The sequence below is a fragment of the Panthera uncia genome (assembly GCF_023721935.1).
Source record: "Panthera uncia isolate 11264 chromosome D3 unlocalized genomic scaffold, Puncia_PCG_1.0 HiC_scaffold_8, whole genome shotgun sequence".
NCBI classification, from domain to species: domain Eukaryota; kingdom Metazoa; phylum Chordata; class Mammalia; order Carnivora; family Felidae; genus Panthera; species Panthera uncia.
In genome coordinates, this window is record NW_026057586.1 from 85,240,704 (window position 1) to 85,268,591 (window position 27,888).

Genomic DNA, 27,888 nt, shown 5'->3' on the forward strand with positions numbered 1-27,888 from the left:
GGTTGGTTTGACAAGATGGCGGCGGCGGGGCGGCGCGGGCCCAGTCATCGCGTACAGAGCGTCCCAGCTTCCAGCCCGGGAGCGGGTTTGTGAAGCGGGCCGCGCGAGCCCCAGGCATGGGCTTGCCGCCGCCGGCCCCTCTGCTCTTGGGGCTTCTCCTTCTGCTGGGCGTCCTGAGGCCGCTGGGGGGGGGACCTGGGTGTGTACGGTAGGGCAGGGGCCCGAAGGGCGGGTGGGTTGGGGACGAGGCGTTTAACGGGCCAGATTTGGGACTCCTCCGGGTGCCCTTGCAACTAGTAACTCCGCCCTTCCCCTTCTTTCCCGCCCAGTTTTCATCCCTGCTTTCATCCGTATGACCGGCCCTGCTGTCAGCGCTTCCCTGGTCGGAGGCACCGAGGATGTGACCGTGTCCCTGGCCTTGCTGCAGGACAAGGAGGGTAAGGAGTCCGGCCCTCCCTGTGGGGAGGGTGGGGGTTGGGCCAGGGCCACGCCGCCCAAGGAGGTGGCATCCCAGGAGGTGGCATCCCCTGGGGCCCCAGCCGCTGTCCACTGCAAAGTCGGCGTGGGAGCAGGAATGGGGGGGGGGGTGCTGTGGACCAGAGAGGACCGACGGACAGGCTTGGTGAAAGGAAGCCTGGAACAGTAATGGCTCACGTTCACTGAGCTGCCTGTCTCCTGTGGTTTACATGCATCACTGCATTTCCCCAGTAAGAACAGTAATACACTTTCATGTCGTGTAACACATGAACACACGAGAGTTCGCAGAGGCTGTTACTTGTCCAAAGTCGCACAGCTTGTGAAGGGCCCAATCCCAGGCTTGGAAAAGGATTCCCTCCCAGGGAGCCTGACTCCAGCATGCACACCCTTAGCTGCTGGGCAATACTGCCTCCTTGCATCCTAATCTTCTCCCCCATAGGCTTATTGCCAACCCCAGCTTGTGGAGCGCTGACCAATGAGACGGGAGACTGGAGCTTGACTGTGACCCCCAGTGTGGTAAGGCCAGAGGTAAAACTTTTCCCGGGGCGTCTGCGGAGACCCACATTCAGTGTTTCTGCAGTGCTGTTTTGGTTGGACAAGGTATGGTTTTGTCTGTGCTTGGAACCACTGTGAGACTACGGGTTACCAGATCGAGGAGACGCCCCTCCAGCCCAGAGGTGCTTACGGTAGGGCTAGCGGTCCTTGGACGGGTTTCAAGAAGTTTGTGAACTCACTGAAATTGTGTGTAACATTATGTGTGTGTGCATTTTCCTCATGAGATGGTTGCCAGCTTCCATCAGATTTTCAAATGGATCTGTGACTCAGAAATCTTGACCTCAGCTCAGGTCTTGATCTCACGGTTCGTGAGTTCAAGCCCTGCGCTGGGCTCCATGCTGGGCATGGAGACTACTTAAAAAAAAACAACAACTCTCATTCAATAAATGTTTTTAAAAAAAAAAATTTTTTTTTAACGTTTATTTATTTTTGAGACAGAGAGAGACAGAGCATGAACGGGGGAGGGGCAGAGAGAGAGGGAGACACAGAATCTGAAGCAGCCTCCAGGCTCTGAGCCATCAGCCCAGAGCCTGACGCGGGGCTCGAACTCACGGACCGCGAGATCGTGACCTGAGCTGAAGTTGGACCCTTAACCGACTGAGCCACCCAGGCGCCCCCTCATTCAATAAATGTTTTATTGAATGCCTAGTATGTGCAAGACATCAGCAATGGAAATATGGACGAGAAAGTGACTGCGTGCACCCCAGGAACTGGGGACTCTTTTCATTGAGTTTTTAATGTGTGTATTTAGTCTTCTGCTGATATGCTGATAGGATGATAAAAAAGAAAAACTAAAAAGATGCTGGACAAACAGTTAATTTATCAGACTTGCTTGCTTTTCTGTTAAACTGAGGATTAGGAATCAGGGCTTACGAATCGCCAGAGGTTTACCGGCTGAATGATGGCAGCTTTGCGTATGGTTTTCCTTTCGTAAAGTGAACTGAGGCAGCTGTGTGATTTTGCTGTGTTTTCCATCGTGTGTTCTTATAATTATCCATGCTGTGTCGAGTCACCTTAAAAAGTGCAGCGACTTTTCCTTTCAGAGCGCGTTGGATGTGACAGTGAGGCTGAAGAGGGGTCTGCAAGGGTGTTCCGCTAACGAGACAGATCCCTTCTCAGAGCCCCCGTGTGTTGTCCAAACTCTTCTGGTTTCGGCATCTCACAATTCGTCCTGTTTAGCACATCTGCTCATTCGAGTGGAGATTTACGCCAACTCTTCTTTGGCCCGGAATGCATCAGGCAAGTCACGTCCAAACATTCACGCCGAACGTTGCCTGTCGGGTTCTGAGTGCCTGCCGTGCCCTTTGTCCGCTTTGCTCTGGAGTCAGTGTTGCCTTCTTCAGCCTACTTTCCTTTTGTTTAATTTTCTTACTTTAGAAGTTTCTACTTTGTATTATTGCACTTAATTAGGATCTATGTTATTCCGCTGTGCCGTTTGTATCTTTGTAGACTGCCTGAAAGGGAGAGAGTGAGGTTTGTTTCTGTGTCTTGATTCTTATGACTCCATCTTAAAACCAAAACCAAAAAAAAAGTCAAGGGAAAGATTAATGAAGGAGTTTACAAAAAACAAAACAAACAAAGAAACCAAGAAACCAACCAAACAAAAAAAAACCCAGTAGATTTTCAGTGAAAGCTTTGGACCTCCAGCTCCCTTTCTAGTGTCAGCCTATTAATGTATGCTTATGGAAGCATGTGGTATTCTCTTGTTTCAAAAACAATACATACACACACTAATAACACACAGTTCACTATTCTATGCCTTTTAGAAATAAATTCCATATAGGGGCACCTGGGTGGCTCTGTTGGTTGAATGTCCGAATCTGGCTCAGGTCATGATCTCACGGTTCGTGGGTTCGAGTCCCGCGTCGGGCTCTGTGATGACAGCTCGGAGCCTGCAGAGTCTGCTTTGGATTCTGTGTCTCCCTCTCTCTCTGCCCCTCCTCCATTTGCACTCTGTCTCTCCCTCTCTCAAAAATAAGTAAACATTAAAAAAATTGGTAAAAAATAAATAAGTTCCATATAAATGCATGTAGGTTCACCTCATTCTTTTTAATAGCTGCATAATATTCCATCGCGTGGATGGAGATTGAAATACCGTTGTGTATTTGACTAGTCTCTTACTGATGGAATCTGAGTCACTTCCAGTGTGCGGTGTGTGGCTAGAGCAAATCTCTTTTGCGCACGTCTGCTTTTGGGCACGAAAATGGCCTTGTGTTATTCTCGCATTCACACGCACGGCAGGTTTTCTAAGAACGACAGAATGTAGCTGTGCCAGTGTTGAAGGTCCACTTTGATAGGTGCCACCACCATGTTCCCTGTCTCCTGCAGTCAACGTAGCAACTCTTGCCTTTGCAGTCCCCCGGGACGAAGGGAGAAGCGTTCGTCCTCAGTAGCGAAGGTCTGTCACTTGTCATTTTGAGACTCCCACACTGTCGCTTCCCTTATCACATCCCCTCACTGTGATCCCCCTTGTGATTTTGGAAGTTGAGGAGGGTTAGATATGTTCAGACGGTGCCATCCATTGGGCCACCCTGCCTTCAGTGTGCTTACGCGGAAACATCTCCAAGATCTATTACCAAGTGCAAAAAGCAGTCGCACACGGGTGCTTATAGCATGGAATGAGACTATATATTTGCATACGAAAGTTCTGGAAGGCTATCTGAGAAGCTAACCATATAGGGCCATTTGGGCAAGTGGTGTGGGAACAGGAAGGGCCGGCTGGGAGGACTTCACTGTGTACCTTTTTTTAGATCCTCTTGAGGTTTTTTTCGTTAAATTTTTTTTTAAAGTTTATTTATTTAATTTTGAGACAGAGCACAAGCTGGGGAGGGTCAGAGACACACACACACACACACACACACACACACACACACACACAGAATCCGAAGCAGTCTCCAGGCTCCGGTTGTCAGCACAGAGCCCGATGCGGGGCTCAAACCCATGAACCATGAGATCATGACCTGAGCCAAAGTCAGATGCTTAACCGACAAAGCCACCCAGGTGCCTCCTCTTGAGTTTTTTGAACATGTGAATCTGTGACCAATTTAAAGGTCTAAAGTTTTGTTTTTGGGAGAAAAAACCAAAAAAACATTCTCTAATGCTTAAAATTTAAAGCCAAAAAATAATATTCAGGGGGTGCTGAAAAAAATCTACAGGAAGGATTAGTAGCTGTACCATTCAACGTGGTGACTTTTCTTCTTTTTAAAAAATATGCTTGACTGCATTTAGGTAACAGATCAGAACGTCTTTGTATAAATAGCCAAACTTAGGAAAATTAGACTCTGTGTATTGGTAGTTATGAGATGTTCGCTCTGACCCCATGAAGGTATGAAAAATTTTGCACCCAGTCAGACAGAGATCAGAACGAGAACAAGGACGGAAGGACAGATGGGAGGTACGTGGTACGCCTAGGAACAATCAAGGTAGCAAATGGCGTAGGAGACATATAGGTAGATGCACAGATACCTACCTATATATCGCATAGTAAAACCCTATTCTAAAATGCCCTGTTTTTATTCCACTGGTTTGATGATACTGATGGCCAGACCCTTGCCTGAGTAACAGACTATGTTACTCAGACCTTCTCCTTATTCCTGAGACCATTGACATACTGGGGTTCTACTATATTCTAGCATAGAATTCTACATAATTAGCTGTTTTTGAGATGCTTCAACTGTCATGTCATTGAAGTTAACTGTTATAAGTGATTGCTACGTAGTTTTTCTTTTTTTTTTTTAAACTACTATATCGGTTTTTATTTATTTATTTGTTTATTTATTTATTTATTTATTTAATATATGAAATTTATTGTCACATTGGTTTCCATACAACACCCAGTGCTACGTAGTTTTTCAACATGTACCCAATCTGAGGACAAAAGTAAAGTTTCAAAGTAAAATTTATCTGATAAATTGCCGCAGGGGATCTGGAAACATTACTGTCTGGATTCTGAATTAGGAGGTTGAAACGTAATGTGACGTATTCCTTTTCCAATTCATGTAAAAATTATTAATTTCCCCCACACTTCCACACTTGAGCTAGAATCAGGATATAAAGAGTTGGGTCTGCAGTGCGATAGGACATGAGGTTGAGCAGGTAGCATGATTAGACATAATCTTGCGGCCAAATGGGCCCCCAGATAATGTCTCTGAAATGTCCTCATGGCTTCGGTTTTATCTGCTGGAAAAGGTAACGCATTTGAAGGGGTCAATGGGTAATGTCAGTCTGTGTTACGAAAAGGATTGTTCAGTGTATTGAAAAATAAAGTCAGTGCGTTACCTTTATCCTAACTTGTAAATTGTAGTCATGATTATCTTTAAGGTCAAGCGTGACTTCATTTTGTTATAACTAGCATATTTTCCTATATTTGGGTTTTTGTTGGAGTAGTAGATACAGGCCCAGATAGGGTTTATGCATAACTCAGGGATTCCTTAATGTGTAATATTTGGTCCTGGTGATTTGTAAAACAATGATTCAGCTTTCTTTTGAGTATCAAAAATGTGGCAATGCTTTGTCAGAGTGTTTCATGGCTGGACTTCTCTGTCGTTTGTACTTTTCAGAGAATGTGACTGTTATTCCCAACCAGGTGTATCAACCCCTGGGTCCTTGTCCTTGTAATTTGACCGCTGGGGCCTGTGACGTCCGCTGTTGCTGTGACCAGGTAAGCTCTTTTCGATTACGGGTACAAAGGTTACTATACCCAATAGCATGTAAAGGATACAGTTCCCCATACAGCTTTTTCATAGATGGGCTTTGAAAAGTAAGATTGTGTTTTGTGTTGTAGATTGTTTTTTTTTTTTTAATTTTTTTTTTTTAAGTTTATTCATTTATTTTGAGAGAGAGAGAGACAGACAGACAGAGCACAAGCAGGGTAGGGGCAGAGAGAGAATCCCAAGCAAGCTCTGTGCCATCAGCGTGGAGCCCAGTGTGGGTCTTGAACCCACGAAATGTCCAAGGGTCATCCGCGTTGTGGCAGGTGTCTGTTTTTGTCCCTTTTTATGGCCGAGTCACATTCCGTCGCATGGACAGACCGTATGTTGCCAATCCATTCATCAGTCGATGGACGCTTGGATTGCTTTTGCTTTTTGGCTGTTACGAATGAAGCTTCCGTGAACATTTGTGTGCAAGTTTTGGTTTGGACGTGTGTTTCCATTTCTCTTGGATATATTACCTAGGGGTGAAGTTGCTCTGTCCTATAGGAACTGTGTGTTTAACCTTTTGAGGAACCGTTTTCCAAAGTGGCTGCATGGTTTTTACGTTTGCATCATCAGCAGTGTAGAAGGGTTGCAGTTATTTCCATGTCCTCATCTACGTTTGTTACAGTCTTTTTGATGTTAGCCATCCCGGTGGGTGTGAAGTGGTATTTCATTGTGATTTTGATTTGTATTTCCGTAGTGGCAAATGACGTTGAACATCTTTTGATGTGCTTGTTGGCCATTTTTATATCTTTGAAAAAATGTCGCTTTAGATCCTTTGCCCATTTTTTAAAATTAACTAATTTATTTTTTAATTTACATCCAAATTAGTTAGCATATAGTGCAACAATGACTTCAGGAGTAGATTCCTTAGTGCCCCTTCCCCATTCAGCCCATCCCCCGTCCCACACCCCCTCCAACAACCCTCTGTTTGTTCTCTATATTTAAGAGTCTTTTATGTTTTGTCCCCCTCCCTGTTTTTATATTATTTTTGCTTCCCTTTCCTTATGTTCATCTGTTTTGTATCTTAAATTCCCTGTATGAGCGAAGTCATAGGATATTTGTCTTTCTCTGTCTGGCTAATTTCACTTCGCATAATATCGTCTAGTTCCATCCACGTTGTTGCAAATGGCAAGATTTCATTCTTTTTGTTCGCCGAGTAATACTCCGTTGTATATATATATACCACATCTTCTTTATCCATTTATCTGTCAATGGACATTTGGGCTCTTTCCATCCTTTGGCGATGATAGTGCTGCTATAAACATTGGGGTGCATGTGCCCCTTCGAAACAGCACACCTGTAGCCCTTGCATAGGTACCTCGTACTGCAATTGCTGAGTCGTATGGCAAAGAGGTTTTTCTCTGCTTTCTTCTCTAGGATTTTGACGGCTTCCCGTCTTACATTTGGTCTTTCATCCATTTTGAGTTTATTTTTGTGTTTGGTGTAAGAAAGTGGGCTAGGTTCATTTTTCTGCATGTCTCTGTCCAGTTTTCCCAGCACCACTTGCTGAAGAGGCTGTCTTTCTTTATTCCACTGGATATTCTTTCCTGCTTCGTCAAAGATGAGTTGGCCAGACGTTTGTGGGTCCATTTCTGGGTTCTCTATTCTGTTCCGTTGATCTGAGTGTCTGTTCTTGTGCCAGTACCACGCTGTCTTGATGACGACAGCTTTGTAATTCATCTTGAAGTCTGGAATTGTGATGCCTTCAGCTTTGGTTTTCTTTTTCAACATTACTTTGGCTATTCGGGGCCTTTTCTGGTTCCATACAGATTTTAGGATTGTTTGTTCTAGCTCTTGTGAAGAATGCCGGTCTTATTTTCATAGGGATTGCATTGAATATGTAGATTGCGTTGGGTAGTATTGACATTTTAACAATATTTGCTCTTCCTATCCAGGAGCATGGAATATTTTTCCACTTTTTGTGTGTGTTCTTCAATTTCTTTCGTAAGCTTCCTATATAGTTTTCAGTGTATAGATTTTTCACCTCTTTGGTGAGGTTTATTCCTAGGTATTTTATGGTTTTTGGTGCAGTTGTAAATGGGGTCAATTCCTTGATGTTTCTTTCTGTCAGTTCATTATTGATGTATAGGAATGCATCCAATTTCTGTGCATTGATTTTATATCCTGTGACTCTGCTGAATTCATGGATCAGTTCTAGCAGTATTTTGGTGGACTCTTGGGTTTTCCATATACAGTATATGTCATCTGCAAAGAGTGAAAGTTTGACCTCCTCCTGGACAATCTGGATGCCTTTTATTCCTTTGTGTTGTCTGACTGCAGAGGCTAGGATTTCCAGTACTATGTTGAATAACTGTGGTGAGAGTGGACATCTCTCTTGTGTTCCTGACCTTAGGGGGAAAGCTCTCATTTCTTTCCCTCCTTTGCCCATTTTTCAATCGGGTTGTCTTTTTGTTGTTAAACTATAAGAATTCATTATACCTTCTGGATACTAGTCCCAAATCAGGTATATGATTTGCGACAAACATCTCCCATTGTGTAGGTGTCTGCTTTCTTGTTGGTGTCCTTTGAAGCCCAAAAGTTTTTTAAATTTGTTGAAATTCGATTAATCAAGTTTTTCTTTTGTTGCTTGTGCTTTTAGTGTCATATCTAGAAAAAGTTGCCTGATCCAGGTCAAATACATACGTATATATACATATATATACATATATATACATATATATATATATTATTTTTTTAAGTTTATTTATTTATTTATTTTGAGAGAGAGGGAGAGAGAGAAAGGCAGAGAGAGAATCCCAAGCAGGCTCCGTGCTGTCAGTGCAGAGCCGAACGTGGGGCTCAAACTCACAAACCGTGAGATTATGACCTGAGTCGATATCAAGAGTCAGATACTTAACCGACTGAGCCACTGCCCCTCCTCAAATACACATTTTTAATCCTTATTTGAGACTTAAGAGGAATGAGAGTGGCAAAAGAGGCACATTTACTGTGGCCCCAGTCACTCCTGTTTTTGGATGAGTGCAATTATATCGTGGTTGGTTTTACAAAACAGAAAAGGAAAGTTTAGGACCTTTATTTATATTGTAACTCTCATACCAACAATTGCACTTATAATAACAATTATATTTAATTTAAGAATAGAGCATATCATCTGTCAATATCAATAGAAACATATGGTATTCTCTTCCTCTTTCTTCCAGACTGCAGTGCTGTGCCGTTTCTAACCTCTTTCGTGTTTGTCGTATATGGTATCGATATACACAGCACCAGCCCCTGGCAGTGTTTAGTATCTGGGTCAGTGATGTCTTTGGACAGCTGCTACTTATCACTTCGGACATGATCAATTTTTTAATTTGAATTGTTCTTGGTTAAAGGTTATTTTCCGGGGCGCCTGGGCGGCTCAGTCGGTTAAGCGTCCGACTTGGGCTCAGGTCATGATCTCATGGCCTGTGGGTTTGAACCCGGCGTCGGGCTCTGTGCTGACAGCTCAGAGCCTGGAGCCTGCTTCGGATTCTGTGTCTCCCTCTCTCTCTGCCCCTCCCCTGCTCATGCTCTGTCTCTGTCTCTCAAAAATGAATAAACATTGAAAAAAAATTTTTAAAAAGTTATTTTCCTACTGTCAGGGAACAAAGGATTTGGGACATTTTTTTTTTTATTTATTATTTTTTTAAATGTTTATTTATTTATTTAATATATGAAATTTACTGTCAAATTGGTTTCCATACAACACCCAGTGCTCATCCCAAAAGGTGCCCTCCTCAATACCCATCACCCACCCTCCCCTCCCTCCCACCTCCCATCAACCCTCAGTTTGTTCTCAGTTTTTAAGAGTTTCTTATGCTTTGGCTCTCTCCCACTCTAACCTCTTTTTTTTTTTTTTTCCCTTCCCCTCCCCTATGGGTTTCTGTTACGTTTCTCAGGATCCACATAAGAGTGAAACCATATGGTATCTGTCTTTCTCTGTATGGCTTATTTCACTTAGCATCACACTCTCCAGTTCCATCCACGTTGCTACAAAAGGCCATATTTCATTCTTTCTCATTGCCACATAGTACTCCATTGTGTATATAAACCACAATTTCTTTATCCATTCGTCAGTTGATGGACATTTAGGCTCTTTCCACAATTTGGCTATTGTGGAGAGTGCTGCTATAAACATTGGGGTACAAGTGCCCCTATGCATCAGTACTCCTGTATCCCTTGGATAAATTCCTAGCAGTGCTACTGCTGGGTCATAGGGTAGGTCTATTTTTAATTTTCTGAAGAACCTCCACACTGCTTTCCAGAGCGGCTGTACCAATTTGCATTCCCACCAACAGTGCAAGAGGGTTCCGGATTCGGGACATTTTTAACTTTTAGTTCTCTGAGTCCTCTGAGAAATGGGGAAGAAAATGGATGAAGAACCGAATGCAGGAATGAAGTCACTTCTTGGTGACATTAATTGGGTCGTGTTATAATACAGCGATGGCCTTAAGGTTTCTTAGGGAATACGGACTGTTTGCCCTAACTCGAGATGTCTTTAGGTTTCTCTGGGCTAGGGGTTTGGATGGTGATGACAATTAAAAAGGGAAGTTTACTCTGTTTTATTCCCCACTTGGAGTGTCTTCCATATTTTCTTCTCTTCCTACTTTTGCTTGTTTGTTTGTTTTTGTTTTTTTGTGGGCACATCTATGTCCCCAGTAAGGATGTGGTTCCCTTGAAGGCCTGAAATTACTGACTTGGAGGCTCGTGGGGAGCTGAGGAGAGAAATTCTAGCAGGATTTTACTTTCTGTGACCACGTAGCACTGGCAGCCTGGATGGCGATTGTGTTGCTTCATCTTCCTCGGTGGCGTCCCCTTCCCCTGAGAGCTGGTGGCGGGCACCCCAGAAGCTTCTGTCTGCTCACCGCTCCTTCACGTTTCCTTCCAAGGAATGCTCGTCGGATCTCACAGGACTGTTCAGAGAGGCCTGTTTCACCGGCGTTTTTGGAGGCGATGTCAACCCTCTGTTTGACCAGCTGTGCTCCGCGCCGGGGGCGCCGGAGGCGCCGGAGGCGCCGGAGGCCCCGGGCTGGTTCCCGTTCCTGTGTGTGCAGTCGCCGCTGGCCAACTCGCCCTTCCTGGGCTACTTCTACCACGGCTCCGTGTGCGTGTTGGGGCCCCCACGGGCCCCCCAGGTCCTCAACATGAGGTTCAGTCTTCCATGTCCGTTAGCGACTTTGTTTTGTGTTAAGCCTTTGAAAGAATTGGGCCTCACCCAAAGGAAATTGGTCAGTTACCACCAGTGGTGAATAGTGATTATCTGGGTTTGGGAAACCGGTGGTGGGCTCACGGGGACCTCAGTTTCTTTCTGGTACCTTTCTGTCATGTTGAAATTTTACAACTTTATTATTATTATCATTGAAGTAAAATTCACGGAGCATAAAATGAACCGCTAACCACTTTCCAGTGTACGGCTTTTTGGCTTTTAGTACAAATATTTTTGTAATTAAAAAAGTAAAAAAAAGAAAATGCAAGAAGAATTGTTTTTAGCAGATACCGGCCAGAAGGAGTAGCGATAATCCTCATCGATTTACAGTTCCTCTAGGCCACAGGCTTCTGCCGAAGTGTATCTGCATACTGATCTGAGAGACTTCTCAGACTTCGGTTACAAACAAGGAGATCCAATCATGACTGTCGACAAGGCATATTTTACCATTCCGCAGGTAAGAATTTCAATTTGAACATGCTAGGGCCTTTTACAAATTTTCCCCTCCTGTTGTTAATTTGACTTACACTGCTGTTAAAAATCTCGTCCTAAGTTATTTCTCCTGTGGACTTTCCAGGTACTCAACTCTTTCTGGTCTGTGGATTTTATTTTTAATAGTCTCTCTTAAATTAACCACTGTCGTTGCTAAATCTCAGAGTGAACTTACCAACCAAAACAAATTCTATAAATTTCCACGGAAATAACTACCATTCTGCACTTCTGTTAGTTTCACAGCCAATTTCTTGTAAGCTATAAGTATATAATCTAATGTAATATTCCGGAGATTTTGAAAAATATCTCAAGGCTATATAGAGCTTTGTGTGAAATCTTTATTTTTTTTATTTATTTTTAAAAATATTTTATTTAGTTTGGAGAGAGAGAGAGACAGTACGAGCAGGGGAGGGGCAGAGAGAGAGAGGGAGACACAGAATCTAAAGCAGGCGTCAGGCTCTGAGCTGTCAGCACAGAGCCCGATGCAGGACTCGAACCCACGAACTGTGAAATCATGACCTGAGCTGAAGTCGGATGCTCAACCGACTGAACCACCCAGGTGCCCCAAAATATTTTTTTAAGTCCAAAATCACGAGGAAAAAAGTATCTGTGGAAAGAAAACACGGGAGTCCAAATCGTCTCTCTTCACTGTTTAAGGAATCCATTTTTTACAGTTTTAACAAAAGTATGGTTGTCATGAGGGAGAGAAAATGAAGTCGAATATAATCATGTTTCTGCAAAGTCAATGGAGCAGAGCAGGGAATTTTCTTTGTTTTCGTTAAATAATACTTATTGTGACAAAGCTTCCAGACTTTGTGTAGCAAATTAACCAGATCATTTTCTTCGTTGGTCATCTAGTGAGTGAACTAGTCGTTACTGAAACTAAGCCACCGGTAGGAGCAGGCCGCAGAAAGAGCGCTTGCGTGAGATGTTGGTTGGTATTTTATGATTCGAAGAGAAGTCACAGCCCTGTTGGGATTCTCCCTCACCCTCAGGTGTCCCTGGCTGGGCAGTGCCTACAGAACGCACCGGTGGCTTTCCTTCAGAATTTCGATGTGCAGTGCGCCACTCGTTTGGAAGTATCCCAGGAACGAGATGGTATTATCAATGCCAAGATCAAGAATGGTGTGCTGGGAGGTACGTCGCGGTGGTTTGCAAAAAGAACACAGACCCGGGTGTCGACAGAAACCGTGATCTCATGAGAGTATAAATCACTTCTACTGGGTCAATTTAAAATATTTCAGCTGTCCATCGAAGGAAGTGTTTTCTTCAGAAAAAGTCCCGTTCCATAGGATAGCATATTGCATATTAGTTCTTCTTTAAAAATTGAGGGACGCCTGGGTGGCTCAGTCGGTTAAGCGTCTGACTCTTGGTTTCGGCTCAGGTCACGATCTCGCAGTCTGTGATTTCAAGCTCCGCCTCGGGCTTGGTGCTGACCGCTCAGAGCCTGGAACCTGCCTCCGATTCTGTGTCTCCCTCTCTCTCTCTGCCCCTCTCCCGTGCTCCCTCTGTTTCTCTCTCGCAAAAATAAATAAACACTAAAGAAATACATAAATAAAAATTGAGGCAAAATTCACATAACATAAAATCAACCATTTTAAATGTTTATTTTTATTTATATTATGCTGAGAGAGAGAGAGGAAGAGAGAGAATCCCAAGCGGTCTCTGCACTGTGCAGAGCCTAATGTGGGGCTCGATCTCGTGAACCGCTGTGAGATCACGACCCGAGCTGAAATCAAGAGTCAGATGCTTAACCAACTGAGCCACCCAGGTGCCCCTAAAGTCAACCATTTTGAAGTGTACAATTCAGTGGCATTTAGTACATACACAATGCTGTGCCACCATCACCTCTGTCTAGTTCTAAAACATTTCCTCCCCCTAAAGGACACCCCTCCCCTTCCCGTACCCACCAACAGCCTCTTCTTCCTCCCCGTGCCCTGACCCCTAGGGACCATTAATTACTCTCCTTTCCATCTCTGTGGATTTGCTTGTTCTGGAATTCCCGTAACAAAGGAATCCTACACTACGTGGTCTTTTATGTCTGGCTTAGCGTCACATCTTCAAGGCGTAGCCGCCGTGGCACGGACCAGAACGTCACCCGTGTTTATGGCTGGGCAATGTTCCATCGCATGGATATCTGTGCCACGTGTGTTATCCGTTCGTCCTTTGCCAGGCATTTGGGTTTCCAGCTTTCGGCGACCGCGGGAGTGCTGCTCTGAACACTCGCGTGCAGATGTCTGTGTGAGCACAGGCTTGCGTTTCTCCTGGAGCTGCACCTGCCAGTGGCATTGCCGAGTCACGTGGTGATTTAACTTTCTGAGGACGCCCCAAGCCGCTTGTTAAGCGAGCGCTCCTGTTACACTCCGCCCGGTCGTGGACCGCCTCTTTGTTCCTATAGGAGAGTGGCTCTCAGGATTATGATCACTGACTTTGGATCCTCCTCCTCCGTTGTCATCAGATGCCAAGAACAGTGGGATTCCTATTTGGTGGCGTCTGGGGAGCGGGAGAGTTTTGTAGCTGGCACACGGGTTAGGCGCAGTTATCGTATTTGCTTGATTAGCTTTCGCTTTCAATAAGTAAATGTGATCCTGTTGGGCCATGTAGTCCTGTGAAGTTAATTTCTGTATCTTTTCAGGCATCGTTACACCAAGAGTAATCTATGAGGAAGCAACCGACCCAGACAAGTTCATCACCAGGACAGGTAATTTAACGTCACGCTTTTACATCATTTCTACAGAAATATGTGTCATTTCTTGTAAGGAGTATAGAGTCTTAGGGTAAATATGTTTTTATTAAGAATTTAAGGAGGTTCACGGCAATTAGAACTTTGTCTGTTCCACATTCTGCTTGTTCCCTGTTCCATCTTGCTTTGCTGCGGAGCGGTATCTGTGCCCTGGAGCCAGTTGCCTAGTCCTGAGCTGTGGGGGCTCCAGTGTCCCTGCCAGTTTTCAGGCTCTGTGAACCTTTTCGAAAATGTTTTCCAGGGAACCAACATTTATGTTTCCTTTTCCTTTTTATTTTTAAGGTTATTTGTTTATTTATTTAGAGAGAGAAACAGAGTGAGCGCAAGTCGGGGAGGGGCAGAGAGAGAGGGAGAGAGAGTCCCCAGTAGGCTCTCCTTGCTGAGCCTGACGTGGGACTCGATTTCATGCTCGGAAGATCATGACCTGAGCCGAAATCAAGAGTCAGATGCTTAACCAACTGAGCCACCCAGGTGCCCCTTCTTTATTTTTTTTATTTTTTATTTTTTTAACATTTATTTATTTTTGAGACAGAGAGAGACAGAGCATGAGCTGAGGAGGGTAGAGAGAGAGAGGGAGACACAGAATCCGAAGCAGGCTCCAGGCTCTGAGCTGTCAGCACAGAGCTCGATGCACGGCTCAAACTCAGGAGCTGTGAGATCATGACCTGAGCTGAAGTCGGACACCCAACCGACTGAGCCACCCAGGCGCCCCAGGTGCCCCTTCTTTAAAAAAAGAATTTTTTAAAGATTTTTTTATTTTAAGTAATTTCCACATCCAAGATGGGGCTTGAACTCACAACCCTGAGCTCAAGAGTGACACGATCTACTGACTGAGGCAGCCGGGTGCCCCTCTTTCCTTTCTTTCTTTTTTTTCTTGCCTTAGCCTTTCTCTTACTCGTTTCTTTTTTCTTCTTCTTCTTTTTTAAAAATATAATTTATTGTCAAGGTAGCAAACATACAGAGTATACAGTGTGCTCTTGGCTTCCGGAGTAGATTCCCGTGATTCATCGCTTACATATAAAACCCAATGCTCATCACAACAAATGCCCTCCTCAGTGCCCATCACCCGTTTTCCCCTCCCCATCCCCCGCCCTCCCTCCATCAACCCTTAGTTTGTGGTCTGTTTTTGAGAGTCTCTTATGGTTTGTCTCCCTCTCAGTTTGTCACTGTTTTTTTTTTTCCCCTTCCCTTCCCCCATGGTCTTCTGTTAAGTTTCATCTTTTTTTCTTTTTGATAATTAAACTTTGCCGTTTTAATGCAGCCAAACAAATGATTCAGAGTTTGGCTAATGTCATCAGGACTTTTGTTAAGGATATTTGTATTTCTCTGCAGTATGTTGTAATTCTCAAATTTATTCATTCATCGAATCTTAGCAAATACCTACAACATAGTAGTGAACTAGACGGCAGTCCTCTGTTTCTAAGGAGCCGACCTTCTGTTAGCCTTTCATTTTTGACAAACATTCTACTGAGCACGTCTCTGGATCGAACTATGAGCCACACTCCGGGGGTACAGAAATGGAAGGGAAAGGATAGATATTGTGATGCTGTGGCGGGGGGGTGGCCAGTGCTGACTCGGTGGGACCAATAATAGACCTGAGCTCAAGGTCGTTAATTTATGACAGAATTTTTTTTTTTATTTGCAGAAACACTTTTAAGTAATGGATCGGCCCCCAGAAATGTGAATGTGGAAGAACATTATATTTTCAGATGGAATAATAATACAATCAGCGAAATAAGTGTCAAAATTATTAGGGTAGCAATCAATGCTCACCAGAAAGGTAAACCTGTTGAGAGCAGTGAGAATGTTTTCAGTTGAAAACTTTTTTTTTAAGATTCTCATAATTATTACGTGTAAAACCAAGTCAGACTTTTTTCTTATTTGTAATTGTGATTTAATAAAAAAGGCTTTTTTTGCATGTCAAAATGTAATTATAAGATAAAGAAAATGACACTGTGGGGGATAATTTCTTTCCCTAGTAAAATGGTACACACTATATTTTGTATTGTGTTTTATTTCTAGGGATCATGACACAGAGATTTACAGTAAAATTTTTAAGCTATAATAGTGGTGATGAAAAGGAATTTTCTGGAAATCCAGGTAAGATAGTGTATGTCAATCACTGATCCTACAAACATATTTTAATTGAATACTCCTGTACCACAGTGATGATTATAAGTAACTCTCTCCAATTGTAGTTTGTGATTCTAGCCTGTCTCTTTCTCTTTTGTGACACTGTATTCTTTTTCTGATAACAGCTTGGTTTTTTGTTGTTGTTGTTTGTATAATGCCTTTGAAGTGTTGGTAAAATTAGCTTTTTAAGAAATAAGAAGCTATAGATGGAGACACGATGGAGTCCGTGGAGAGACTTCATGGGGACTGTGAAGTTCCAGGCATGTGCGTTTTGTCATTATGTGCAAATATGGCATCACTTGGTTCGTTATATATTTGTTTGCTTCTTTAATCCACTGTTGCCTCCTTAGCGCTTAAAAACAGTAAGGAGAGGGGCACCCAGGTGGCTCAGTCGCTTAAGCGTCTGACGTCAACTCAGGTCACGATCTCACGGTTTGTGGGTTCAAGCCCCTCATCGGGCTCTGTGCTGACAGCTCAGAGCCTGGAGCCTGCTTCGGATTCTGTGTCTCCCTCTCTCTCTGCCCCTCCCCTGCTCACGCTCTGTCTCTCTCTGCCTCTCTCAAAAATAAATAAACATAAAAAATTTAAAACAGTAAGGAGAACTGCAGGTCCAATGTATCAGCTGTTAGTCACGCCCACCTGCTAGGCACTTGCAATGTGGCCAGCGGCATATGTGGACATGATAATATTTGGATATATTGAGTTGAATAAAATACATTCTTCAAATTAATTTCATCTCCTTTTTCTCTTTTTTTTAATGGGGCTACTAGAAAAAAATTTTTAATGTCTAAAAAATTCTAAAAATATGTCATATTTAAAAATCACATATGTGGCTTGCATTGTATTTTTATTGAACAGCACTGACTTGAACCATAGTAGGTGTTCAGTAAGTATATGTTGGATGGATAAACTATCATTATTTTTAAAAAATTTGTCCTTCCTTTTACTATTCTTAATCAGGCAGTAAGTAACCATGAAGGAACAACTTTTTTTACTTTTATTTATTGGTTATTTTTATGTATGTATGTATGTATGTATGTTTATTTTTGAGATCAGGGGTGGGGCAGAGAGAGGGGGACAGAGGATCTGAAGCAGACTCTGTGCTGACAGCAGAGAGCCTGACATGGGGATCGAACTCTTGAATTGTGAGATCATGGCCTGAGCCGAAGTTGGACACTTAAGCGACTTGCAGACTCCCCTATTTATTTTCAAAACTTTTTTACTTTTAAATAACTTTGTAGTTTGCATGATTTTCAATATTTGTACATATTGATTTAATAATAATGCATGATCTATTTTACATATATATTTTTAAAAATGTATTTATTTATTTTGAGGGAAAGAAAAGCATGTGAGAGTGGAGGTGGAGGGCAGAGAAAGAGAGAGAATCCCAAGCAGGCTCTGTGCTGTCAGTGTGGAGCCTGATGTGCGGGTCGATCTCAGAAACTGTGAGATCATGACCTGAGCTGAAATCGGGAGTCCAACGCTTAACTGACTGAGCCACCCAAGCATCCCTATGGGTGTGTGTGTATATATGTATGTATGTATTTTTTTTTTTTTTCCTTTTAAATGAGGTTTAGTGTACTTGTTAATGTGGAGTTTTGGATTTTATTGTCGGGTTTCGGGGCACCTTGGCGGCTTGGTCGGTTGAATGTCCGACTTCGGCTCAGGTCGTGATCTCGAAGTTTGTGGGTTCGAGCCCCACATCGGGCTTTGTGCTGACAGCGTGAGCCTGCTTTGAATTCTCTCTTCCTCTCTCTCTGCCCCTCCCCTGCTCATGCTCTCTCTCTCAGAAATAAACAAACATTAAAAATAAGTTAATATTGTTGGGTTTCCTAGCAGGCTGCTGGAATTTAAGGGTTTTTATTTCATGATTCAATTTCACATGATTTCTGAGAAGCACCATCAGAACATGTGAAAAATGTTGAAGCTCTTGTCAAAAAAGAATAAACTGATTATGAGCCAGAACTGATCAGTCTGTGAAATAGCTTGTGTATATACAGCACTTTGTGAGGCAGGAGGGGTTTTAGGAAGACTACACGACATGGGCCCTCTCCTCAAAGAATTCACTGTCTCACTTGGAAAGACAGCCCGGGGTCATGGAAACAACAGAGAACAATATAAGAAAATGAATAAAGGAGCATGGGGCTTACGCACAGGTACTCCGGAGCTTCAGGGAAGTAGAATGTCGACCATGCCCCTAAACTCTCCGTCGTTAAGGAACTCGTAGGCGCAGGTTCTGATCTCAGTGCGGGAAGAGAGGCAGAGTGAGTCAGAGTTCTGCCTGCAGCGTGTTTCTGTTGTGGGCTGTGCGGAGGAGATTGTACCTTGGAAAGCAGCCAGTGCGGGCTGAGAGCAGGGCTGGCCCCGGGGAGGCCAACGGGGCAGAAGTGAGCATGGGGGGTAGTGCACGCGGGCAGGGTCGAACCGCGGCCGGAGGGGAGACTGCTTGTTCCCGAGTGGTGAGAGGTGACGTTGGAAGCACAAACACCACACGTGAACCCCAGTTGCATCCCGGTTTGTAGAAACAGCCCTAAAACGTGTTTTTGGGGACTTCGGGGGAAATAGCAGTATGAACTGGATAGGATTTGATTCTAAGGAATTATTAATTTTCTCAGGAGAAATATTGGTATCATGGTTCTGTAGAAGAATATCCTTTATTTCAGGAGATGTTATGTCAGAGCTTTTAGAGGTGAAGTGTCAAGTACGCAGCTTATTTTCTTTTTTTTTTAACAAATTTTTTTTTTTTTAACGTTTATTTATTTTTGGGACAGAGAGAGACAGAGCATGAACGGGGGAGGGGCAGAGAGAGAGGGAGACACAGAATCGGAAGCAGGCTCCAGGCTCCGAGCTGTCAGCACAGAGCCCGACGCGGGGCTCGAACTCACGAACCGTGGGATCGTGACCTGAGCTGAAGTCGGACATGTAACCGACTGAGCCACCCAGGCGCTGCTCAACTGTATTCTGACACAGCTTTTTCCGTGTGTTTCCTTGTGTTGTGTATTCCTCTTTCATACTGTTTGACAAGGTCACGCTTGCTGTATCAGATTAACTTTAGCTACTTCTTATTATTCTGTTTGTCTAGGTTACCAACTTGGCAAGCCTGTTCGAGCTCTAAATGCCAACAGGGTGAATAACGTGACGACTCTGCACCTTTGGCAATCGGGTAATCTGGTTTGGTAATACGATTAGCCCTTCGGTAAGCTAGAACTGGAAATATTGCCATATTCTGCATCGAATCACGTAATCACCTCAAACTCCTGTTGGTTTATTTAGCGGCGGTGGGGGTGGGGGTAGGGATGGGGGAGATCATGCTTCTCCGTTTTCTCAAAATTGAACACTGTTTGCACCTGAGGAGCTAGTCATTTGTAAGAGAGACTTAAATACGTGGTTGCCTGGAGACACGACTGTAGATTTGTTCTGAACTATGGGAAACCTGTGCCTTGGTGGCACTTACCTGCTTCTGCCAGAAGGCGTTAACTCACATGTTTAGAATAAACCACCGATCCCAGTCAAGGTACAGAAAGGCTCCTTTGTTCAGCTTTGAAGGGAGTAGAGTGACAATGACCTCGGTTCTCAAAAACTGGAAACTTTATTTCTACATACTGTTTTCCAAGAAAAACTTTGAAGTAACTCTTTACTTTCATTTAGCAAAAATAGTAAGAGGACAACCTTCTTATTTTCTAGCTGGAAGGGGTTTGTGTACATCAGCAACTTTCAAACCCATTTTATTTGGAGAAAATGCACTATCTGGATGTCTTTTAGAAGTTGGGACCAGTGAAAACTGTACTCAGCTCAGGTGAGTGTATCATTGGCCAATTTTCCTGCGTTTTGAGTGGTCTGCTTAAAACGAATTCACCGCACGAACAGTAAGGACAACGTGACTGTGAAAAATTACAGTACGAATAAAAAGCTTTTGTAAAATTGGTAGTGGACAGTGAATAAGTACAGTTTATTCACAATTGGTTCAAATATTGATAGAGGGGGAATCGAGTTCTTCCCTGGGACTGTTGCTCTGCTCAAGTCTGTTCATCATTGGAACCCAATACTCCTAGAAGTATACAAAGGCCAGGAGACAAATACAATTGGGGTGGTTAACATTCAAAGAATACTTGTTACGTGGTGTATAAAGAACCTTGCGCTTGTCTGGGTGGCATTTGGAAAGTGTGTTAATGGACATGCAAATGCATTCTTTTTTTTTTAAATTGAGGTGAATACAATACAATTAATACTTAAAAAAATTTTTTTCTTAACGTTTATTTATTTTTGAGACAGAGAGAGACAGAGCACGAACGGGGGAGGGGCAGAGAGAGAGGGAGACGCAGAATCGGAAGCAGGCTCCAGGCTCCGAGCCGTCGGCCCAGAGCCCGACGCGGGGCTCGAACTCACGGACCGCGAGACCGTGACCTGAGCCGAAGTCGGACGCTCGACCGACTGAGCCACCCAGGCGCCCCCAATTAATATTTTATAGTAAATAGTTCAGTGACATTTGGTGCATTTATGATGTTGTGTAATCACCAACCCTATTTAGTTCCCGGACGTTTTCATCTCTGCAGAAGGAAGCCCGTGCCCACTAACCGTCATTCCCCCTCCCCCTTCCTCCAGCCACTGGCAACCACCAATCTCTAGGGAGTTACCTCTTCTGGACATTTCATATCAATGGAATTGTACGATAGGTGACTTTTTGTGTCGGGCTTCTTTCACTCAGCTTAGTATTTTTGAGGCTCATTCATGTTGTAGCAGGTGTCAGCGCTGGGCTCCCTTCTGTGGCTGAGTCATACTCCATTGTACGGCTGCACTACATTTGTTTATCTGTTCATCTGTGAATGGACATTTGAGTTCTTTCTACCTTCTGGCTGTTGTGAATAGTGCTGCTATGAACGTTCACACGCCCATTTTTGTTTGACTCCCTGCTTTCAGTTATTTTGGGCATGTAGCCAGGAGTGGAATTGCTGGGTCACAGAGTAATTCTATGCTTACATTTTTTGAGGAACCACCGCATTATTTTCAGTGGCTGCACCATTTTATATTTCTACCAGCAATGTAAGAGGGTTCCAATTTGTCCACATCCTCCCAACACTTACTATTTTCTGTTTCTTAAATAATTTTTTTAATGTTTATTTTTGAGAGAGAGAGAGAGGAGAGAACGAGCGTGCGCGCATGAGTGGGGGAGGGGCAGAGAGAGAGGGAGACGCAGAATCCGAAGCAGGCTCCAGGCTCCTAGCTGTCAGTACAGAGCCCGACGCGGGGCTCAAACTCAAAAACTTCGAGATCGTGACCTGAGCTGAAGTTGGACGCTTAACCTACGAGCCACCCAGGTGCTCCCCGATTTTCTGTTTTTTTGATAGGTATCATCTTAGTAGGTATGAAGAAATATCTCATTGTGGGTTTAACATTTTTTTTTTTGATGTTTATTTATTTTTGAGAGAGAGAGAGTACTAGCGCATGTGCAGGGGAGGGGCAGAGAGAGAGGGAGACAGAGGGTCTGAAATGGGCTCTGCATTGACAGCACAGAGCCCGATGGAGGCCTCAAACTCACGAACAATGCGATCATGACCTGAACCAAAGTCTGATGCTTAACTGACTGAGCCAGCCAGGTGCCCCTCATTGTGGTTTTTATTGCATGTATCCTTATACCCATTTTGTCTGTAACACATCCCAAGTAGTGTAGTTCTTTGGGAACTACATGGGAAAAGATGGGGGAGGCCCTAGACAGGAAGTAGACTGCGGGTATCACTTACCAGCAGAGGCTCTTGATTGTGGGATAGAAGGCTCTCTCCTGTAGTTTATAAGGTTTTTACCTGTCAATGACATTGCCAGAAAGGAAGGATGCTAAGTTCCAATTCTTTTTTTTTAAAGAAGCTGTTTTATTTTATTTATTTATTTTATTTTATTTTATTTTATTTTTGTTTTATTTTATGTATGTATGTATGTATGTATGTACTTATTTTTTGAGAGAGAGAGGGCACAAGTGAGCAAGGGACAGAGAGAGAGAAAGGGAGAGAGAGAGAAGCGGGGCTCACCTGTTATGGGGCTCATGTTCACCCAAAATGGGGCTCGAGCTCACCTGAAGCAAGACTCGAACTCGTGCACCTGAGACCATGACCTGAGCCAAAGTCAGTTGCTTAACCGACAGCCACCCAGGCGTCCTCTAATTCTTAATCTTCACTTAATCTTATGGCTCAAAAATCTAGCTAGATACTTAAAAGGTTCTTTTTGCTATTGGATCACTACGGCCCATAAATTTATCCTGGTAACTCAATATGTGATCTACCCACCTCCCAACTTTTGTGACCACCCAATGGAGTCTATAAACTACATGAGACCAACATAAGTTACTAACATTTGAAGTCCAAAGTGAAAGATCGCTTCTCTATGTCCTCCCCAAGTGGCTTAGGTCCACCAAAGAGAACAAAGACACGAGGTGCCTGGGTGGCTCAGTCAGTTAACTGTCTGGCTTTGGCTCGGGTCACGAGCTCGCAGTTCATGAGTTCGAGCCAGAGTCCGGCTCTGTGCTGACAGCTCAGAGCCTGTGTCTCCCTCTCTCTCTGTCTCTTTCCTGCTTGCTCTCTCGTCTCTCTCAAAAATAAATAAACATTAAAAAAAAAAAAAGGAGAGAGAGAGAACAAAGACACCCAGCCAGCTTTTAATGCCAGTTCCTCTGGCACCTTTTTATTTAGGCACCCAGCAAGCACAACCTAGATACTCCCTCGAAAGGACTTCAGGATGAGACCCACCGGTCATGTGCTGAGAAATGTCTTACTCTTTTGCAGGGAGAATGCTGTTGAACTACTTGATTCATTAATACAAGCAACTCATGTTGCAATGAGAGGCAACTCCAATTACAACGATCCTAGCGATGGCTGGGTCGAAATAATACGTAAGTCAAAGCTGCATAGATGTGCAGCATGTAACTTGTTGCTATGACTACGTAGTGCAAGCCCTGCATGTGTGGGAGCCCCACACGGCAGCTCTTCCTTTCCTGTGGCTCAAATGACGTTTGTTTTTAGAGGTTAATTCTCCAGCCAGCAGGCTCTTCACATCTTTTACCTCTTATTAACGATGCCCCCCCCCTTTTTTTTAAGTTTATTTATTTATTTTGAGAGAGAGAGAAAGAGAGAGCGCGAGTGAGCATGTGTGCTGGTGGGGGAGGGGCAGAGAGAGAGGAAGAGAGAGAATCCCAAGCAGGCTTTGTGTTCAACGCAGAGCCTGACATGGGGCTCGAACCCACGAACTGTGAGATCATGACTTGAACTGAAATCAAGAGTCAGACGGCCAACGAACTGAGCCACCCAGGCGCCCCACCATTTTTGTTTAAGAGAAAAGCCACGTGAAGTTCAAACTGCCCAGTTGTTTTATGAGCTAAGTCTTTGTAAAAGGAAGTCTAAATGAGTGTTGAAGCTTTTCAGTGCATTTCAGTTTGCATTGCTGTTTTTGACCGCCAGGGATGTAAGCAGATGAGAACGGACTTTTTAATTTATCAAAGCAATGTTGTTAACCTAAAAGAAAATAAGGTGATTGAGAACGTGATGCTGAGTGAAAGAAGCCAGACACAAATGAACACAAATTGTCTGATGCCACGTGTATGAAATGCCCAGAATGGGCAGATCTGTAGAGACAGAAAACACACTGGTGGTCGCCAGGGGCGGGGGCGGTTGGGAGGAAACGAGGAGTGACTGCTAATGGGCACAAGGTTTCTTTTGGGGGCATTACAAATGGAATTTGGCGATGGCCGTACAACTCTGTGCGTGTACTGAAAACCACTGAATTGTATACTTTAAACGGGCGAGTTGTGTGGCATATGAATTGTGTCCCAACAGAGCCGTTAGAAAAGAAAGACGTTAATGTGCAGCAGGTCAGGAGAGCAGGGACCACCCAGGCCGGGTAGGAAGACTCGGGCCGGGGTGTCTGCAGCGAAGGGCTTGCAGGGGATCGATCGGCCAAGGAGGTGAGGTGCGTGGCACGGGCAGCAGCGGTGAGCCACGCTAGCTTGCCACGGCACACCCGAGTTCAGCTGTGAATCCGATACGTGTGTCTGGCCACTGAGCTCCAGCTCGCTCTGCTTGTCAGTGCAGAAGCTCGAGGCCACGGTTTGTGGTGGCAGAACTGGAACCAAAAGCCGGGGTTCCAGCCTCTTTGCTGTCTCCGCAGCCGGCAAGTCAGGCGGCAAGTCTTTCTGACGTCGTGGGGGGTCTTAAGTGTGTAAATATGCTGAACAGAAAGAAAGCTTCTTCTGTTGCTCTCATTAACGGGTTGCCTTTTGGGGCCAGAGAGAGCTAACCGGCTCTGCAGTACCCGCTTTCCTAAGTCCCCTCCTGTCGCTGCGGGTGCGGCTGCACCCCTCCCCTCTGCCTGGCCGGTGTAAGCAGCTCTCTGCGTCCAGCACGCCTTACCTTACCACCTTCGGTCGCTTCGGCTCAGCGGGCTGGAATTTGCACAAAGAACCATCCAGACACTTGCCTGTGCTCTTCTCACCCGTTGTGATTCGGTCTGGATCATTATGATCCCCGACCCCCTCCCCTCTGTGGGCGGTGAGGGATCATGTCATGTCTGTGGGCTCGATGTGCCCATATCACTCTCTGACTTTGGGAGGGGTCCCGGGGGCCATGGGGCCCAAACCAACCCTGGTCCTGGTTGATAAGCAGAAGAGAAGTGACGTTGAATGCGCGCATCGAGGAGGAGGAAATTGGATGTCATAAAAACACGGTGTCACCACCCGCCACCCCTCCTGTAATCCACCTCGCTGCTTTTCCCGAGGGCTGGTTTTCAAGATGAATGAAAGTTGATTTCCTCTTCAGTTCTATTCTCTTCCATGTGTGTTACTCTATGACAACACATTAGGAAATTGCTTCCGAACTACTTAATCCCTACTAACTAAAGTTGTTAGCTGCATTTCAAATGTCGTACACAGCTTTTACGAGAGCAGTGACAGCATGCCCTTTGTCTTGTGGCATCTTACTGCAATTGTGTGGTATTTCTGCTAAAACTCTGGGGGAGCTTGGAGCTTGGGAACTGAATCAGGATTTATGGCTTTATTATGTGGGACAAGGATTTTATTATTAAGTTGAGTTTTTTCACTAAAAAATTATTTGAGAGAGAGAGAGAGAGAGAGAGACAGAGACAGAGAAAGAGGGAAAGAGAGAATCTCAAGCAAGCTCTGCACTGTCGGCACAGGGCCCGACGTTGGGGCTCGATCTCACAAACTGAGATCGTGACCTTGAGCCGAAATCAAGAGTCGGACACCTAACCAACTGAGCCACCCAGGCGCCCCCGTGGGTCCGGGACTTTAAGGTTCCAGTGACTGGCTTTACAAGGAAAAGTTTTGAACTCAATGGATAACACAGTTATTAGAGGTGAAAGATGCAGTAATGTGATTGCTATCTAATAACGTTTCCTGTTTTCTCCCCCTGCATCATGACATTGTAGGAAAACCGTTACTAAATTATTCTTTCCAAAATGCACCGCTTGACATCTCTGTAGGCGCAGATGCCCCCGACACAGACACAGGGGCAGACCCATCGGTTAGTGTGAATGGCATCTGCACGGATATTCCTGCCCGGCTCAACGTCCGCATCCTCAGCTCAGATGCTGGTGCAGTGGAAGGGATTACTCAGCAGGAGATACTTGGCATAGAGACAAGGTTTGATTGCATCTTGGATAAGTGTCGTTTGGAGAGAGTCAGTAAAGTTGAGAGTGCTCCGAAGAACAGAGAAATGCCAATTTACAGTCTGATCGTGTATTTACAAATTGCAAATATTAGCCACGGGAGTATATGTATAAATGGAATATGTATCCACTGTGTGTGTAATGGTAACTTGTTCTCACAAGTATTTGTGAAGCTGTGTGTGAGGGATTCTGCGGGGTCTCTTGGGGGGACAGAGATGAGCAAGGGGTGCTTTGTGCTGAGCACAGTTGAAATCCGTGAAAGTAATAATCCACTGGGGTACATGATGGGGAGGGCGTCTCCCAAAGGGGAGTTGGGTGCGGGTGCCGGAACAAGAGCAAAGGGGGGATGCTGGATAGGCAGCAACGGCGGACGTTAACCACCAGACACACCCGGTAGTGCTCTGCTAAGAATGACGCGGTGCGTGTGCACGTGACACGTGACACGTGACACGTATAAAGGCGCCTTCGTACTGCGCCTTGCACTTGGAAAATCCTCCCAAATGGTTAGCTGTTGTTCTTATTCTCCTATTGTTTATTACTGTAGCTGGGTGATCGGCCTTTGAGGTGCTCCTCTCTCTGTGCTATTAGAAATTTTACATCATCCAAAGAGGGGGACAAATTACTAGAATTTGAACGTTTTTAAAGAGAATCCCAATTTATATTGTTGCTGTCAGTTACCTGATGCTCTTAACAGATTAGAAACGATTGGTGGATGTGTTACCTGCAAATCTTTTCCTCCCAGGCTCTCCTTAGTGAACTGGCAGTTCCAGTGTGGGCTTACTTGCGAAGATAAGGCCGACCTTTTCCCTGTCAGTGCGTCCGTCCAGTTTATTAAGATACCTGCACAGTTACCCCGTCCACCAACAAGGTAAACCGGTTGGCAACCTAAGTTGATGTTATTAGGAAGCAGAAAAATATATACTGGAAAATAAGTTTATTTCTTTCATCAGGTTTTGATGCATCTCATCAAAAGCGTGCTTTGTTGTACCTACTGTAATCTTCTAAAATGTTTTGTAGATTCCAGATCAATTTTACAGAGTATGACTGTAACAGAAATGAAGTGTGTTGGCCACAACTTCTATATCCTGTGACCTGGTATTATCAAGGTAGGGTAAAGCAGATTTCTGGAATGGTTATCATTATGTAATGTGGGGGAGGGGAAAAGAGAGAGGGAGAGAGAGAGAGAATCCTGAGCAGGCTCTACGCTGTCGGTGCGCAGAGCCCGATTCGGGGCTTGACCTCACGAACTGTGAGATCATGACCTGAGCTGAAATCGAGGGTCAGACGCTTAACCAACTGGGCCACCCAGGTGCCCCCATAATATTAAAAAAAAAATGTGTCACAGAAAACTTAAAACGCATAGAAAAAAGTTAAAAAAAAATTACCAGTAAGGTTACCACTCAGAAATTATCGCTATTATTGTTTTGGTTTACTTCTACCTAAATAATTACCAAAAAAGTTCAGAAGTAAGAATTTTGCTTCATTTCATTCATTTTTTTGCAGGGGAGCCTTATTCTCAGTGCGTGGCCAAGGGCTTACTATTGGTATCGTTTTTCATGTTAGCTGTGTTCCTCAGTAGCCCCTGGGCCAGAACATGCCAAGTGTGAAATTTCAGCTACCATCTGACTTCTTGCAGACCACAGACTTCAGTGATTGGTTGTACTTCTGTGTACCTCTCTGTAAAATTATAATAAATGCAGCGCTTTATTTTTGTAGCAAATTTTTCTTAAGTGCACTGCGAATTTAATCCACACATGTAACTATCCAGATGTGCAGAGCAATGCAGGAGAGGCGTGCATTCTCACCGCCGGACCAGGCTGAGCAAAATGCATCAGAGGGTCAGCTGGGTAAATAAATATTAGAAGGTTTAGTGTATCACAGGTTTCTAAAGTCAGAGGAATTTTGGTCCAAATAGATTAGTCTTACCTTAGAAAGTT

General features: G+C 44.3%; 1 protein-coding gene across 1 annotated transcript; it reads left to right on the forward strand.

The window, feature by feature from the left end:
* TCTN2 (tectonic family member 2) lies at positions 1-27,658 on the forward strand. Its single transcript, XM_049619498.1, has 18 exons — positions 1-201; positions 330-437; positions 917-993; positions 2,076-2,271; positions 5,592-5,692; positions 10,601-10,815; positions 11,248-11,374; positions 12,405-12,546; positions 14,045-14,110; positions 15,798-15,932; positions 16,175-16,252; positions 19,371-19,451; positions 19,973-20,084; positions 23,059-23,165; positions 25,766-25,925; positions 26,694-26,819; positions 26,969-27,057; positions 27,455-27,658. The coding sequence occupies exons 1-18, from the start codon at positions 117-119 to the stop codon at positions 27,556-27,558; spliced, it is 2,109 nt and encodes a 702-aa protein (XP_049475455.1). The 5' UTR covers positions 1-116; the 3' UTR covers positions 27,559-27,658.
* Positions 27,659-27,888: the final 230 nt, after the last annotated feature.

Excerpts from the sequence above, each read along its gene's own strand:
- TCTN2 (XM_049619498.1), top strand. The coding sequence starts at position 117 with ATGGGCTTGCCGCCGCCGGCCCCTCTGCTCTTGGGGCTTCTCCTTCTG. Across the intron at positions 16,253-19,370 it reads GGAATTTTCTGGAAATCCAG|GTTACCAACTTGGCAAGCCT; the intron begins GTAAGATAGTGT and ends CTGTTTGTCTAG. Across the intron at positions 23,166-25,765 it reads TGGCTGGGTCGAAATAATAC|GCGCAGATGCCCCCGACACA; the intron begins GTAAGTCAAAGC and ends ACATCTCTGTAG.